Here is a 16,756-nt window from a genome sequence, read left to right on the forward strand (position 1 = left end):
ACCCATATATCTTTAAACACAGCACATCTCAGTATGCCAGAAGTTGCTTAACATTAAGTTTGCTACTACAATCCTGCATAATGTAACATTATAACAGCCTATAGCACATAAATATGAGATTGTGTTGTGCTTTTATTCCAGGAGAGCACCTTGGTCCTGTGCTCCGTAGATAAAAGTCAAACTCAAAGGCGTTACAGCTCTTCCCATTTGAAATCGATTAAAACAAAGTCATTTAACAAGATCATTGTTTGTTGTGTGGGTGTATGTAAGAAGATTAGCTGGGATTATGTAAACACATCCTGTTAAGGAATAAAATGCGCAACGTCTTGTTTTGACTGAATGCAGATTCATTCAGACCTCAATCCTAACTTTGATATGATTCACACTGATTTCACTTGTACATCCCTGGACTTGTGTTACCTCCCATGATAAGTAGTTTATAGGTTTTATAGAAGCTTTACTTGGGAAGGGAAACGGCATAAGGATAATAATCTCTGTATATAACACTTTAAAGTGTACCCTATATTTTTCCTATAAATATTTTGAACAACTATTGTGAACATAGGGGGGAATTAATAGAGGATTTTAGAAATTGCTGCTGTTGTGTAGAAGTCACTAAGGGACAATGGGCCAGCGCAGAGGAAAAAAAACTCCATTTAAAACTCGGATTTGCAGGTTTGTGGAGACGTTAACACTTTCTGGCATTTCCTCTGAAAGCCACTCTGACAGGCCCTGAAGAAGACATTCCCTGCTAGCTTTGCTGGCTCAGGCCTGCCCCCTCCTCCTCCTACACAATGCCGTGACACAGGATTAGCTTTCATTAGAGAAGGTGCTGTAATCAGCTTTGGAGCATAGCAGAGACGGAACAATGGAGGAGGCTGAAAGGATCTGGAAGACAGGGCGCTAAGGGTGCATGCTTTGCTCTATGCAAGCTCCGAATGCAACCTGTGGCACAGCCAGATAGAGAAGTAATGCTGTGTGGCATCTATTCACCAGTTTAAAAACAAAAAGTTAACAAATTGAATGCAACATTGCTTCTCTTATGTTTTTAGGGCCTTGACACTGCATGCAAGGTACTCTTCTGCTCTTGAGCACTTCAGAGGCAGCCAACGCCTTTAATTTTTCCTGCTACGTTTAATATTTAATGGGCTTAATTATTCATCTACAGGCAATAAGAGAAAGCTACTAGATATGTTCACATGCTTTAATCTACAAAACACCTAAGGCTGCCTCCATAAAAAGAAAAACTAACAAAGGCAACTCAACACAACTTCATCTAATGATATGTGATTACCCTCAAGGTCTTTCGTGTCTATTCTTTGACATAATGACAAACTACAAGTTCAACCTTTTCTTCAGGTGGTAAAGGCAAAGGTCACGCATCTGAGAAGGGATTAGGTGGACATGTTTATATTCCGGTCTGGACAAAAATCTGGCCCCGTACATCGACAGAACCGCCTTTGTGTCAGTCTCGCGCCACTCTCCACCACGCTGTCAACTGGCGCTTGTATTGGGAAGGACTGACGACATAGGTCTATCGAGAACATGTGTCCCCACTAACCTTGGAGAGCTCTGCGAGCGCGCCGGCAGCCAGTCTACAAAGGGTTCTTGTTGGTGGCTTGTTCTATGAGTGCACAGTGACAAGCAGACAGGTGGCTGGACAGGATACAGATTCAGTGTTGTCATATAAAATAAAATAAAAAACACGTGCTTGCTACCCCTCTATTCAAAGCACTGTCAACAGTGAAAAAACAAAAATAATCCGCCCCAAAGAAATTCTTAAATATATCAGATGCTTTCCGTGACTGACATTTCTGGATAGCAGGTAATTCCAGTTTGTTTACATGTTTGTTTTTTTAAGAGCCAAACTCTTACCACAACGTCATGCTACTTGGAAATTGTGGTTTGGCTGAAACATGCAAGACACTCCCTGAAAACCTGTACACAAGGTTCAAGCAAAATACTGAACACGTTATCTATAGTGATTTTAATTTAATCCCAATTTATTTTCTAATTACTGCATTCGTGCATTGCAGTTCATATACATTTTAAAACTTTTTCAAACTGGAAGATGTGTAAGAATAAAATGCATCATGTTAGCTCGACAAGCGACATGATATATTACTATTTACCCAGTCTTAGTTTCTAAATAGAAAGTAAATAAATCACTATTTCACTGCTTGTCGATGTCAGCTGTAGAGATCATTATTGAAGCTGTTTTGCCAGACCTTTGTAAAAATTTCTAAACACATATGAACCTTTCGAAGAGAAGTCTGAAAAGTACACATTTGCTACACACATTAAGTCTCGTTAATAGAGTACATTCATGAATTCTTGAAAAATTGGGATCATATTTATATACAACACTGTGACATTTCATCTATCACCTGAGAAAGTTCTGGACCAAGACGCACAACAACATCAAACATCCAACTGCAAATCTATACATATGACACAGTGAAGAATCTAACTGGATACGGTGTTATGTAACGTGAAACAATATGGAGCGCAAATCAATAGCGAAATGCTTTTACGTTCCAGAAACTCCAACTGACTTCAGTGTTTTCTGTACTCATTCACAGCTTGCCTCAGAGATAATATGCCTCAACAGGCGTGATCGCACCTCCCAAGGAGGGCTTGTTGGCAGCCGCAATGTTGGCATTTCTAGAATGCAATTACTAGACACATACAGAGGGGTTGAGGCCAGTCTATATTTGCAACCACACTTGGTAAACGGAGCATACCAGACCTGAGGCTGACCCAAATAAAACAGAGCCTGAGCTGTAGATAATATTCCTCATCATTAATTAACCCCCACCCCCCCACTCTTCTCAGCTGGGGACGCTACCTGTTTGATTTAAAAATGAATACCGCACTGCCAACTATTACAATGATGTGTGGACTGGGGAAAACCCTCCCCGCCACACAAGAATAGCTACATCTCATATGTGAAAAGCATTCCTCCATGCCATGTCAAAATAACTAGGATGGGTCAGAAATGGCAAACAAAATGATTCAACTTAAGTACTGAAAGTATTTATAGCAAAGAAATAATACTGAAAGTATAAAGTACTTATATTATAGCAAGGATTTTTGTGGGATCAAGCATTTGCATCCAAGAGGTCCATGGCAGAGTTTTTATTTCTGGCAGACTGACCGTGGTTTTTCAGGGGACAGGTGGTGAGGCAATGGGATGGCGCAGCCAGCCACCTCCTCCCGCCTCTTGCCAAGTCAACAAGGCCCCTAAGAGTTCCCTTCCTTTGCCATTGCTTCCTTCTCCCCCTTACCCACGCCCACCTCTCAAGCCTATCGCTGTTTCTAGGCCAAAATTGTGTGGGTGTGGTGGGTTCTCCTGCCAGCAGGGGTACCTGACTGCCAAGAAAGAAAAGCAAAAGCAGCACGTGGCTGGACTTGGAGAGAGGATGGGCAACAATAGAAATTACATCTCTAAAGACCAAAGGAATTCTGAGTCAGCAAGAGCAATAACTCCACACTAACCACGCACACGCATCTTGTCTCGCCATTGTTAGCACCCCAGAGGAGCTCTATATATCAGGAGAATCTGTGACGAAGCTCCTGAAGTAGCTGCTGTTATGCAACTCTTCTAGGCTAAAAGTGACTGTAAAGTAAATCATCCTTCCCTGCTGCCAGCCTGACCCCCATATAGCAGAGGAAGCACTTTCAAAACTCACTAAAGGAGTATTATGCTGAAGCACCATCTGTGCAGGCTTTGCTAGCAGCCGTGAGATTAAAGGCAGTTAAAGCATCGCATTGAAAAGCCATCCGCCAGCCAGCATCCAATCAAAGATGAGAGCATAAGCAATGGACAGCGCCTTTATAAGACTCCGAGCACTGCTGGGTTGTGTGGATCAAACAGCAGTGTGCGGCCTGGGTCATGCCCCTGATCCCTCTGGGATAAACAGGGCTGCTCCAAGGTTCATGTGTTCTTGAGGATCAGGTCACAGAGTATGTTCAGCTCACTTGACAGCTTGAGTGCCTGAAGGGAGTCTTGACTTTCTTCTATTGCACTTACATTTTCAGATCAGACACAGGAGGGTGGAGGGTCAGTTTTTTCCCCTCTAATTATTAAAAACAGTTTCTGGGTTTCCCCAGAACGGATCACGCTGCACTGTAAATGCTGAATAACGTCCATGTTTACATAAAGAAAGAGGAAAAACGCTGGAGTTAAATTTCAGGTAACCATTTCCTCCTCGAAAGACAAACAAGGACAAAACGCACTGTCACATACCCTGGGCAGGGTGTTTACGTTATCTGCTGCTCTAACACACTATATTTACTTTCATCAAAAGCAAACAGGCTTTATAGAGACATCCCATGCAGGGCTCCAGCCCAGTACTGTGGGACTGCATAAAACTGTACTGTGTTCGCACCATCTGTTGGGCTAAAATGAAGCCTCTGGCCCTCTTAACTGCTGGCTGCAAAACAGAAAGTACTCGACTTATGTTTAATTCAGCTTAAAACTATTGTCTTACATCCCTGCTGTCATGGAGTGTTTGAAATAAAATAATAACCATGAATTATGAGCAGTGGAGGCTAAATGCTAAATTGAGTCCACACTTCTAATTACTGCTCAAGTGTCGCTTAAAATTACTTTGAGATACACAATCTGCTGGATGACCAGCTGATTTGTACCTCGATTTGGCCGTCCCCTAGGCTTACCACATTCCTCCCGAGGGATCGGATTACGTTCTATACAGGGAGACGGGCCTGGAGCGTGGGTCTGCCACAGTTGAGCAGCAGCCTGAGCAAGCAAGTGCGCAAAAGGGAATGAAAGGAAATGCTGAATGAAATACAGATGGTGGCCTAGAAAAAAAACACTGCAGTCATAGCTGAAAGCAGGAATGGATGAAGTGCAGCTAAATAGAGGAAAAAGACAGTAATATAAAATATACTGCTGGAATACAAGGCAGAGACAAAAATAAGTGAGCAGGTAAAACAAGAAAATAATCGGTCTTGTACAGTATGTCTGACATACAAACTGTGAAACTGTCGAGCCTCGGCAGCAAAGCTGTCAAAGACATCGTACTCCTTAGTATTCTTGAGACTGTGTGACATGAATGTGGACATACCCAAACCTGCAGCGCAGCAGTAACTGTGCACCACTTAGCTGCTGTGTCACTCTGCAACCTTACCAGTTTATGTGGGGGCAGGCTAGTATGAAAGGCTTGCATGATATACAAAAGCAATAAATAGGCTGCCAAGAGCATGACAGCAAGGGAGCATATGTGTGTAGGACTGGGGTGCGACAACGGTATTAATTACCAACAAAAGATCACATCTTTGGCTCGGGAGTTCACATGGAGTGAAGATTAGCTGAAACAACACGTCTCCCACAGTTTCATGATTCAGTTTTCACTAAATTTAATACACACACACACACACACACACACACACACACACACACACACAAAAATGAGTGGAATGAGAGGTTCCTCCTCCATCCTCGCATCTGACGCTTTTCAGAGTCGTCACTACACGATCCTGAGAACACACAGGCACACGTATGAACACGCACAACGGTGACAGCTGACTAGTGCATCAGCAGCAGTTTGCTGAAAATCTCCCTGCATGCAAATCAATAAAGCAAAAATGGAACTGCTCCTGAGTGGCAAGCCCAAAAGAATATATATATTTATACCCTGAGTGCAACAGGGAATAGGATGCACAAGTGATTGGTCACTGTAATGTATGGCACTCTGGTGGTGTTTGGACAGGCACAAAATCAGTCGGAGCCATGGGACACACTAACCTCGCCGCAATCTGGCTAGCCGAGGCATATTGTGAGTTCAGACTAATGGGATATCAGTTTGCCCTATGATTGGACTCGATTTGACGTGGCAACAGCCGAGGCCAAATTCTGCCTTGAGTTACTGCCAAAGCTAAGGTCTATCATGGAACTTAGAACAAGATACTTGCAATTACGTGGAGAGTAATCCCAGAGGAAATTTACTGGAGCTTTTCGAATTGTCTCTGGGGCCTAATTCAAAAGACAAAACAGCAAAGGCAGGGGAACATTATGTGTGTATATATATGCCACCTCTAGAGCTGGCCTAACCCCAAGCCCCTCCCTCACCAGCAGAGACACATCACAGTCACGACTCTGGCTTCGGTCAGCCTCTGCAATGTTTTGAGTGAGTGGGCCAGCCAGTGGTCCTCCTCCTGCTCCACTCTCCACGTGGGAGGAAGTGAGTGGCCTGAAATCATCAGCTCTTGGGCAAACTTAATGCCTCTTTGTCCTTTTTTGAGCACAAAAAAAAAAAAAAAAAAACCACAGCTTGGCAGTAAAACTGGAAAAACAAACAAAAAAAATGTTTCACAGGTTTGAAACATTTGCAGGTGAAAACTTTAAGTAATATCCTGAAGGCTGTATTGATAAAGCATTTCAGCCAAAATCATCATATCCCATTAGACAAATGCCAGTCTCACCAGACAACTTCCTCTCAGGTCAACTATAGAACATGGCAACAAGCAACGACAGATTTTTTTTTTCCAGAGGTAATCCAAGATAAGCACACGCCAAATTCACCAGCACATGGAATAAGAGGGTTAATTTTCAGCCAGGTGGTCTATAATTAACGCGTGTGAATGAGGGTAAATAAACCTTGGGGCCTCGACTCACCTCCAGCTGTATTTGTATAGCTGGAGTTTCTCTCTTGTCCACAAGCTGGGTACTTTAACTAGTAAGCTGATAACACCTGGAAGAACAAGGGGGGAAAAAGGTGCACCAGGATCTAACGCACCAAGATCCACCATGAACCTACACAGTACAGCCACGTAGCATGCAATGTGCTTAAACACCCATCCGTAATTGCTGGTCTTCTCAATGAATATAATTTTTGCAAAGCAAAAATGTGCAGAAAACGTGCAGAACCCAGGAATAGCTTTGACTTTTCTCAGCAAAGAGTGAAAATGAATTGTTTTCTTTGTTTAAATTCCTTAAAACGAAATCGCATTATCCAACACTCAGGCAGAAACATAAATAAATATTTCAGTGTGTGTGTGTTCTTGCTACAGCCTTACTGAAGTATATACATAAAATCTGATGATGATTAATTAAAGACGGAGTTTCTCGTCGTGTAAAAGAAATCTCGAGCGCTCGCTGAAATAAAAGGATTAATAAGAAGGTAAGGGAGGATGGTGAGTCCACTTGGATTCTTTCATTAATTTAGCCAGACAACTGGAAACTGCTACACACGGTATTTAATACGAGAGCCACAGATACTTTACTCTCCTGGTTCATAGCTATGGGTCCTGGCCTGGAAAATGTCAAACTGCATTTTTAAGGCCTGAAACTCGTCACTGGCCACAAACCACCGGGGCAACATGTCTAAATCCTGATGCCATGTTGGCTGATACTGCTCCCGGTGCTTCAGTAACGTGCCAAACCAGACCGCTGCCAAAACAAACACTACAGTGGAATGCTACACCCAGAAGGCAACGAGGAATTCTGCGTAAAATCCTGCTCTGCTACGACAGCATGATCAAAACACAATGAGAAAACAGGGAAATTAACAGGAAGCAACGGTTCTTCTCAGTCTTCCTGTGAAATTCGTCCCTTTTCACGGTGTCGAGCTGAAAAAAAAAAAGGCAAACTAGAGCCATCGTATCAGACTTCCTCATAGCTGAGGTTTACCTTTCCTCGATAAGTCATAATGATGGATAAAATATATGAGTTTTACATCTGCTGAGTTTATTGTGTGCTCCCTGGTGCAAACTCCAATGTGCTGGAAATGAAAAGAAAACAGCATATCCATCTCATCTTCAACAGGTCACATTTGCATCAGCCTCAGTATGTATACGTGTGTGGGTGTCAACCAGTGCAGATGCTACTATGATAACAGCGAGATGCAATTGCAAACAGGCATTAGCCATGAAACACTGTGTACCCTTCCCGTGTCATTCCCCTCCTGTGCATGCGCTGAGCTGATGAGCGGGCATAAAAGTTACAACATCCCTTTTAGGGGTGGGTTTTTATAATCGATTCATCGATTAAAATCGATTCTGGCTTGGATAACGTAAAATCGATTCATTAAAATCCTGAATCGATTTTTTAATATAAATTTATTTTGTCCGAAATGCCAGAATCTCTGGTGACATCTCACAAAATTTCAAGAACCACCAAACAGTAAATGAGAGCAGGAACAGGGATTCTGCACATAGACTTAAACACACAGCGCGACCCGCGGATCAGAATCAGTTAGATGTCGCCTTTCTCACAGTCGGGGCTGAAAGCCGACAGCTCGCTGATCCGGGTCCGCGCTTTGTGTTCACGCCCTTTATGCGCTGATTCTAAAGCTGTTAGTTTGATCTCTCTCCAAACAATATTGACCGAACCAGCAGCAAAAGAAGATCCAAACGCTTCACATAAACATCGTCATGAATTCACTCTTTTACTGTTTTGCTTCCATTGCGATGCGCAGCTCTCTCCCTCCCTCCCTCCCCCCCGCCCTCTCTCTCTCGAACAGTTTCCCTTTCTTCATTATTCGCTTGCTTGTTACACAAGTCTACTGTTGCTTACAGCGCTGTCGGCCGCTGTTTTTTTCCCTTTTACATTCTTCCGAAAAGAAAACCTCATTTCTGCTGTTCAATACTGAACAAATTTAAACTTTTTAATATTATTCAAAATGCAAAATGCTTAGCCGTGTGTCTAATAAAACCGCTGTAACGTCAGAGGCAATGTTCATTAATTAATGGTTTTCTTTCGTTTTTGATGTACTGCAGAATATTTTTATAAAATCCCAGGCCAGGAAAATCACCTTCATGTTTTTCTGTGTTTTATCTTCAGCTACTTTGACACAAAGGCATCTGCTGTGATGCTCACACCTTGGATAAAGTCTTGCGAGTGTCAGCTTCCTTTTTATAGATACAAAAATATGTAAATGTTCTGATCTGAATTATACTTCTGACTGTCAAAATTTCCCAGATTTAAATCGAATCGAATTAAATCGAATCGTGGATCGAATCGATTTGGGACCTTGTGAATCGGAATTGAATCGATTCTAGAAATCAGTGACGATACCCAGCCCTAATCCCTTTCCCCTGTGGATGGCTTTCTCCGCTTACTAATCTACCATTTACAGGCAACCAGCAGATGGCTTTACTCATTCTGCTCGTATTTAAATACAAACAACTGCCTGGCCCAGCACAGGAGAGTGTGCGACTGTGTTTGCATCTGTCACACAGCACCATGCAGGGGCTTGACCTAATCCAGGAAGTCGAGTCTCCCATTTAGCATGCAGGTATGTTTTCACCACAAGGAAACTCCTCTGCTAAATAGCATGGCATGAAAACTGAGGCCAAAATACTGTGTGCGTCTACACGCGGGATATTTGTCCTAGATAAACACATTACTGCAGAGAAATTGTATTTGGGCTCACAAAACATTACTCAGGGTAGTGAAAACTGTCTCATGCACAGAGCAGTTAAAGGTGGCCACGTGTGCACGTACATGCAGGTTCAAATATATTAAGAGACTGCGATTCTTTGTGCAGAGAATAAAGCTGGAGGTGTTAACATTTATCTGTAACTGATACATTCATTCACTTATGCAGATTCAATTGGATTCACGCTGCAAAAGAAAATAGACTGTTCTGACTTTAGCAAACTCACATATGAAATAGATCAAACTGTTGGCAATTCTCAAACTGCTTTTGTATTGTCCCATTCCTTAAATTAATAAAAATAATGAACTTGATCAGCTGCTTCTCCCATGAGTCTCTCAATACTGAACTCCAACCTACAACGTCCTGGCCTGCAGTCCTTGTTCTGCAGCCTCTGTGAGTTTGGCATGAAATGGCAGGTCAGGCATTTGTCATCATAAAACTGTGAAGAAATATATGGACGTAGCTACTGTGATGTCACCCACTGGTTTCTGAAGTCCCATTTTGAAGCTGTTACCACCTTGCTTTTTTGAAACCAGATGTGAGACGAGAGCGGGCGAACCTGAGAGCAAAAATGCACTCTTGTGATGGACAATGCTCCTTTTTCAAACGTAGAATGACCAAAATTCACAAAATGAACTTTAGGTTTTATTCAGTTTGACCCGTAATGTGTGACTGAGCCCTTAAAGTTATCAGGAAAGTGTCTACTGAGGTCAAGCATGAGGGCTGTTTTCCCATAAACCTCCACAGGACCTGAAGTTTTGCTGCAGCCGCAGCCATCGCCTCCTGCTGGTTATTAAAAAGAGACAGGCTGTCTTCACTTTTCACACCCACATCTTCAACCAGAATTTATATTATCTATCGTTTTCCTTTAGCAGGATCTGGTTGGAGTGGTCATCCGGTGGGCTGCAGCTTGTTTCCACAGCAGAACAAAAACTAACGTTGCCACGACGATTTGAATTATTATAGGACGTGACCACAAGATAAGCCTCTCACTGAAGAAGCAGCTGAATGATATCTAAGACCACCAAAAGAGTAAAGTGGCTGGCGAGGCAGGCTGCAGGAATAATACAAGGCAGCTGGTTAGCAGATTTTCAAAATAGAGAATGCGGCGATTATCCAAAAGTAATCCAAATTCATCGTTCTCACACACACATCGTGCTCAAATAACTTGCCGAATACAGATGGGTGGCCATTAATTTATCTAAGAGGCACATCCGAGGTGAAGTTTATGAGTGGGAAACAGCTCAACATAGTTACATGGAATTAATTATACTTCAGTCTTTAGTGTTTCACAAACCCCCGAGCAATTACTTCATAGCCGAAATACAGACTCACTTGTTTTCCCAGCATAAGTTTGTCAAATGGAGTCATAATTTTAACTTACCAAACTGTTACTGACAAAATGCAAGAAAAAAAAAAAAGCACAAAATTACTCCAGGATCAAGTCAAATAACGATTTAGCAGCTTGCTGATTGAACCGAGTGTTGTTCAGCCAATGACGCACGCTCTTTGACAAAACTTTTTCCCCAATTTTTGCTAAACATAAGCTACCAAACAACTGCACACAGATGTTTTTTTTTATGTAAATTCTACCAAAATCTGCTTTCTCAATTAACTTTATGTGTCCAGTGTTGCAGCTAACGTGCATGCCTGTATACACGAGTGTGCACACGCGGATGCACAACTCCTATAAAAATTTAGTGTCTTCCTAGGCTGTCCATGCTCAGCCCTCCAAGTAGGAGTCAAAGTGAGAAAGCAGATTTACTGCTCTACTAGCCTCTAATATAACCCAGCCACCCGACTGCTCCCAGTTCACTGGGTTAGCTTCTCCTCCCCCACACTCATTGTACTGGGAGCGCAGCCTGTAGTTACATGTGTTGCAGACACTATATTGATTGATTTGTGACTGTTCTGCAACCAACTCTAGAGAGGGATCCAATGACACATAACTCCTGCCTCTGCTGCAAATGGCTTTTGTTAGCCACTGTAGCTCACAGCAGCAGCAACAACATGTGTCGGTGTGTACATGCCATGAAATGGGAAAAAACTGAGGATTTGTTTATGTAGAGGTTGATTTTTTTTTAACCCCAAAAAACAATAAAACAGTGTTATAGTCACTGGGTCACAGATGCTACTCTGGGTATTTTACATTTTTTACATTTGGTGATTAAAAGGCACCTTATGAAGAAAGCAGCTACATTAAAAAGCCAAAGTAAAACAGCTTCCATCAACGTATAAGCTACAGAACTGCTGCTTATGAATGTGTACTGGTTAGACAAGTGTATCAACAGCACAAGTTCAAAGGATTGAAAATCCCCAAAATCTACTCGCAGGCTTAGCAACAACCTGAAAATGCAAAGGTAGGTAAACACTTTTTCCCCTCGAAAACCAACATCCATTTGTTCACACGAATTAGCAAGAGCAGCAGCTAATGCATGGAGTCAGATTACAACCTCTGAGCAGAGCTGCCTTTATCCCCCTATATGGAGCTTAATCTGTCCAAATCCGCTACTTTGCTGTGCCCCAAATCCACAACAGAGCCTAATTCCTCTTTAATCTAATGAGCAGTAAAGGTGCACTTACTCTGGTTTGGAATACCGCAGACCGTATATCTTACTGTTGTACCACAACAGAGATAGCTCAGGTCTTCCCTTTCAGGCCATGATGCAATGCATTGTTATCAGAACCATCAAATCTCAAAAAGAAAGAAAAAAAGGAAACCTCACAGGAGATCAGACAAGCACATACATGGCAGGCACCAATAGCTAGTTCGGTTATCTTGCTGCAGCTATGGGAGACATTTCAGGGTTGAGCTGAGTAAGTGGACTGCTGTCAGAAGATTCAAAAGGTGGAGGAGGTGGCCCACCCTCCCTCAGGCTCCTAACCCCAGACTTCTTCGCATGCGAAGGAGGTATGTCAAGGAATTGGAAAGTGGCGGCCCTGATGACTTATGAAACCTAGGAAAGTGACCTACTAACTTTTTTCTCAAGAGTTCAAAAGCAGAAAGCAAAAACTAAATCTTGCAAACTCATTGTCTGGAATAACTCGGGAAAGCTGGCACTGAAACGCAATGCAAGACAGCAGCTGGAGCCTCCCAAACTCCTTTTTGATCGTGCACAGTTAATATATTTTTTTAGATCAAGATGATATTTCCTTCCCAAGATAATTAAACTAGACTTGGTATGAAATTGACAATTTGACATTTAAGTGCCTGCTCTGGAGCATCGGCTCAAGCAACCCACGGGTCAGCTGTCTGACCAATCGCAGCCTTAGATTAACTGCTGCTCTCACACACTCACACGCGCACACAGGAGCAGCTACAATCTGTTTGCTGTCTCATGAGATGAAGAAATACAGACACTCACTGCAACTCTCCTTAAAAAAAAATTACTTGATCACAGAAATGTTGATTAATTACTCACAAACCTACTAACCCAACATTATGTTTAAGCTCCCAGAGAGTGTTTTTTGTATCCCACTACACTTAAGTGAAATAAAAATAATGGCCAAAAGTGCCCCTCTTCTTCTTTTAACGCTTTCAAACGGGTTCTTTCTATTCATTAGTAGCAGCACAACTTAACAGAGTGTAATGTATTTGTCTCATCACAACACATCTCTGCAACTCCAATTTAATTAAGACAATTTGATGCCATCTTTATTGCTTTGTCTCCGTCTCACAAAGCAACAAATCTACGTCCTTACTCCCTCTGAATAAAAATGACTGCTCGCAAGATGAAGAAATTATGTGCCAAACCAAAGTACGAGTGGAAGGTAACACAAACGTCACCGAAAAAAAAATTAAAAATCCCAGTTGAAATTTTAACATTACAAATTACAGACAGAGCAGACTGGCACAGGTTTAAAATTATAAACAACCTCGATGGTTATAAATCACCTGACTTTCTCACAGCAATCCTATTCCCATGCAAACAAACCTGATGACAAGGTTTATGAATTGTAATGAGGAAATATTACTCAGAATGACAACACCTCAAGGAAAATTACTCACGACTGGTAATTTTATAGCTCTGCAATACACAGCGCTTGTACTCGATTAGAAAGAAACACTGTGATGGCACACAGGTCGCTTTATGAGCACGATGCGGCGGGTCTGTGTGCAGGTGAACGCACGTAAGGCGAGGATCAAGTCTGTGGCATTACTTAATGTTCTGTTCTATAAATGACTCGGCTTTCCAGCTGGGATCAGTGGCTGGCATCGCGCCGCTGTCACCACCGCCGTCTCTCCAGCCCACGCATGTCTGAGCATGGGGGCCTCTTCTCAAAAGTCAAATGTCAGATGTTATCCATCCCCAACTCGCAGAGAAGCACCCAGCGCACCGCTGGGGGCTCGGAGGCCCAGTTTCTCGGTCGCTGATGGAAAAACACTATTAGTGCGCTTGCTTTACTTTGGCGTGCTGAGGTTGTCACGACTGCACCATGACAACCATATTACCAACTTTTTATGTGACATTGCTACATCTTTGCTTTATACAGTGCTGGACAAAACTCAGCAATATCAGTATGTAAACAGGGTTTTCAAAATAAAAGACTACATGACTCATTAGTTGATAATGAAAAAGCTTTGCTGTTAATTGTAGCAAAATAAAACAAAAAAATCATGACCACGAATTCTAATAATCAGGATTACCATAAGAGGATAATCCTTATTTAAACTCCACTTAATTAACCGAGCATTAAAAAAATGGTCATCCAGTGATGATCCACCAAGCATTATATACAATATTAAAAAAAACAGCTACAAACACAGTCAAGTCTGTTGAAATATATACTGGAAATTGCTCACGTGTTTATTCCTGCAAGTGATGAAAGCACAAGAAAAATTAAGCAACTTCTCTCGCCTTAGCTGATTAAACTCAATTACTATGCAGCGCTGGCTTTCAGGAGCATTATGATAATGCATTTTGAAAACAGGTGGATGCAAAGCACTTATGATAAGTTGGACTGACACCTTGTAGCACGGCAAGCTAGGCAGCTGAAAACAGATTACTTCACACCTATAGCCTGCAGTTATTTTGGAGGTGCTTTGTACACAGCTAGCGCCTGTGTTGTCATAATACTGATGCATTACCAAAACACTGAGTCCTCGAAACTTGATGAATGAAAAATGAGCAAAATTACTTTGTTGAGCTTGACACAAGGTTTAAAGTGAGCTGGCCTCCGAGATTAACTGACAGGGCCCTCTAACGTTTAATTGATACATTTCAACCCGATTAATATCCACAGAGCCGAGCATGAAGATCTGGCATCTCCTCTGCATGACAGAGGAAGATGTAGCTTCAGATCCATGCAACAAGACCGGTCACCCAGTGATATTGTTGTCTCTTTAAAACTTATGCTTGTCCCATATATTTTTCATTAGCCTTCAAGTTGGTGGAGACTGTAGGGGTATGATCTCTTGAAATATTCATTACAAAAAGCACCCAAGACATGCAGTGACTCTTAACACTCAACCCCTTATTTTTTTGGAGCAAAATGTAGCTACAAAAAAATGGCTGCAGATATATTTGTGAAACGTTTTCTTCTGTTTCAAGTGTCAAGTCCTAAGTCCGAGATTGCAACACGGGAGAGCTGTATTCCTTACTGAGTTGAGCAACCAGGTGCACAACCTCGTCTTTTAACACAGAGTCAACAATCCCAGACCGATTCATTCCAACTTTCTTGCATAAATCTTGACGTTTAATGCTCTGAGATGATCCAATCATTTCAATCGACTGAACTCAACCAGCTAAACTTGAATAAAAATCACTCAACAGTCCCCTTGTGTGTGTGTGTGCGCACACTGTGATCCCTGCACATCCCTGTAGGGCTGGAGCTGCAGAGGATTTTTGGGGGGTTGTAACTAGTGCCAGCAAGCAGGAGTAAACACATTCTGTCATCTCACTTGTGTGGAAAAGCTTTTGTCTTCCAACAAGAGAAAGGAGGAGGGGGGTATTTTTCACTTTGAAGTGCCCACATGCTAACACAGAAATAGGCTTGAATGCTGCAACTTAAGTGTGCTGCCTTTAAGTACACATGAGACGTCAAGTGACACGAAACTGGGCAGGCTGCATTGCTCCTATTTCGAGGGAAGGCTGCCTCGATTATGATCTTTATTGCATTCTTATGGTAGACTGCAAAGGTGGAATGTCAGACGTGTAAACACAGAGTGCAGGAAGAACCACCGTGTGTGACACGAACAAAGCACACGATGAACACCCCCAAATGTGAGATTACAAAATAGACGACATCAAGCAGTATTATGCAATGGAGAGAGGGGAGAGAGAGAGAGAGAGAAGAGGAGCCTTGGTATAACTGTTTGACGATGCATGCAAAATGAGGGAAAATCGCCCTTGGGGTTGAATGCAACGGTTGTGCAACATCTGCATGCATACTGTAAACCTGTGCACTATATATGAATCGAAACGCTCATGCATCTGTCACACCGCTGGTAGCATGCTATTCACTAATAATAGGGGGGGGGGAAAAAACAGCAAAAAAACCCCCGAGTATTTACAGACGAGCGGCTGTACCGCGTCTAACGCCTCGCGCACAGACTGTGACACATTTCATGCTAAATTCTTGCTCTGGTCTACAAACTGGAGTTACCCTGACTTCCTAGTTTACTGCTGCTGTCATAGCTCGGCTAACACCCTTCTTCCTCCCTAGCCAGCAAACAATTTTTTTTCGACTACATTTGCCGCCCGCTGTTGCTGCGACCGTGAATTCTTCAAGTCTGCTTGTGCTGGTCAGACCCAGAGCTGTGGTAGCGTCTCGTTTCAATATGACACGAAAAGCAACACTTACATTTCACCACCCTGTCCGTCGTAGATAACTTCGGTTCATCATTCGGCTTGTTTTCGGACATTTCCAGTGTGATATAAAATTAAGATAGGGCAGAAATTAGACTTAAAACGGTCCCTGCGTTGCTCTGGCCGAACAACTCGTGAGTCTATCCGAGGAAAGAGACCGCAGTGATCTCACTCGGTCCTATCAGCGGCCAAAAATACTTGCAACAGGGTTACAATTTCACTGCTGGTGCTGTAGGAGCAGCTCTGTCTGATTTACTGTTACTCTGTATCAAGTTGTCTCAACGCAGTCTGCACTCAAACGTGCTGACTCGCAAGACCCGCCTCGTGGTGACAGCGGCTTCGCCCATTGGTCGAGAGTGACAGTTTGCCTATGCCCGTACATCCACTTTCATCAAAGGGCTGTTTCTGTGTCAGTCTGGTATTAATAACTGGTATGGATGAATATGAATGTATACACTGGTTAAAGTGCACAAATAAACAGTCCCTAACGATTTAAATTTTAAAAAAAGATAAAAACTGAAACATTCTGTCAACATATTGAAA

The 16,756-nt window shown here is 42.5% G+C and overlaps 1 protein-coding gene across 4 annotated transcripts in view; it reads right to left on the bottom strand.

Moving 5' to 3' along the window:
• The window catches only part of LOC308412096 (protein phosphatase 3 catalytic subunit alpha), a 66,203-nt gene extending 49,706 nt beyond the window's left edge, over positions 1–16,497 (bottom strand). The window contains exon 1 of one of the 4 annotated variants that reach the window (XM_080906189.1): positions 16,209–16,497. In XM_080906189.1, the coding sequence (XP_080762315.1) occupies positions 16,209–16,269 (61 nt within the window). In that variant the 5' untranslated portion in view covers positions 16,270–16,497. Of the gene's footprint in view, positions 1–10,788; positions 11,092–11,987; positions 12,195–16,208 lie in introns of those variants that run through there. The other 3 variants (XM_080906190.1, XM_080906191.1, XM_080906192.1) reach the window with 3 other exon arrangements.
• Positions 16,498–16,756: the final 259 nt, after the last annotated feature.

This window comes from Rhamphochromis sp. 'chilingali' (genome assembly GCF_963969265.1).
Source record: "Rhamphochromis sp. 'chilingali' genome assembly, chromosome: 1".
Classification (NCBI taxonomy): Eukaryota; Metazoa; Chordata; class Actinopteri; order Cichliformes; family Cichlidae; genus Rhamphochromis; species Rhamphochromis sp. 'chilingali'.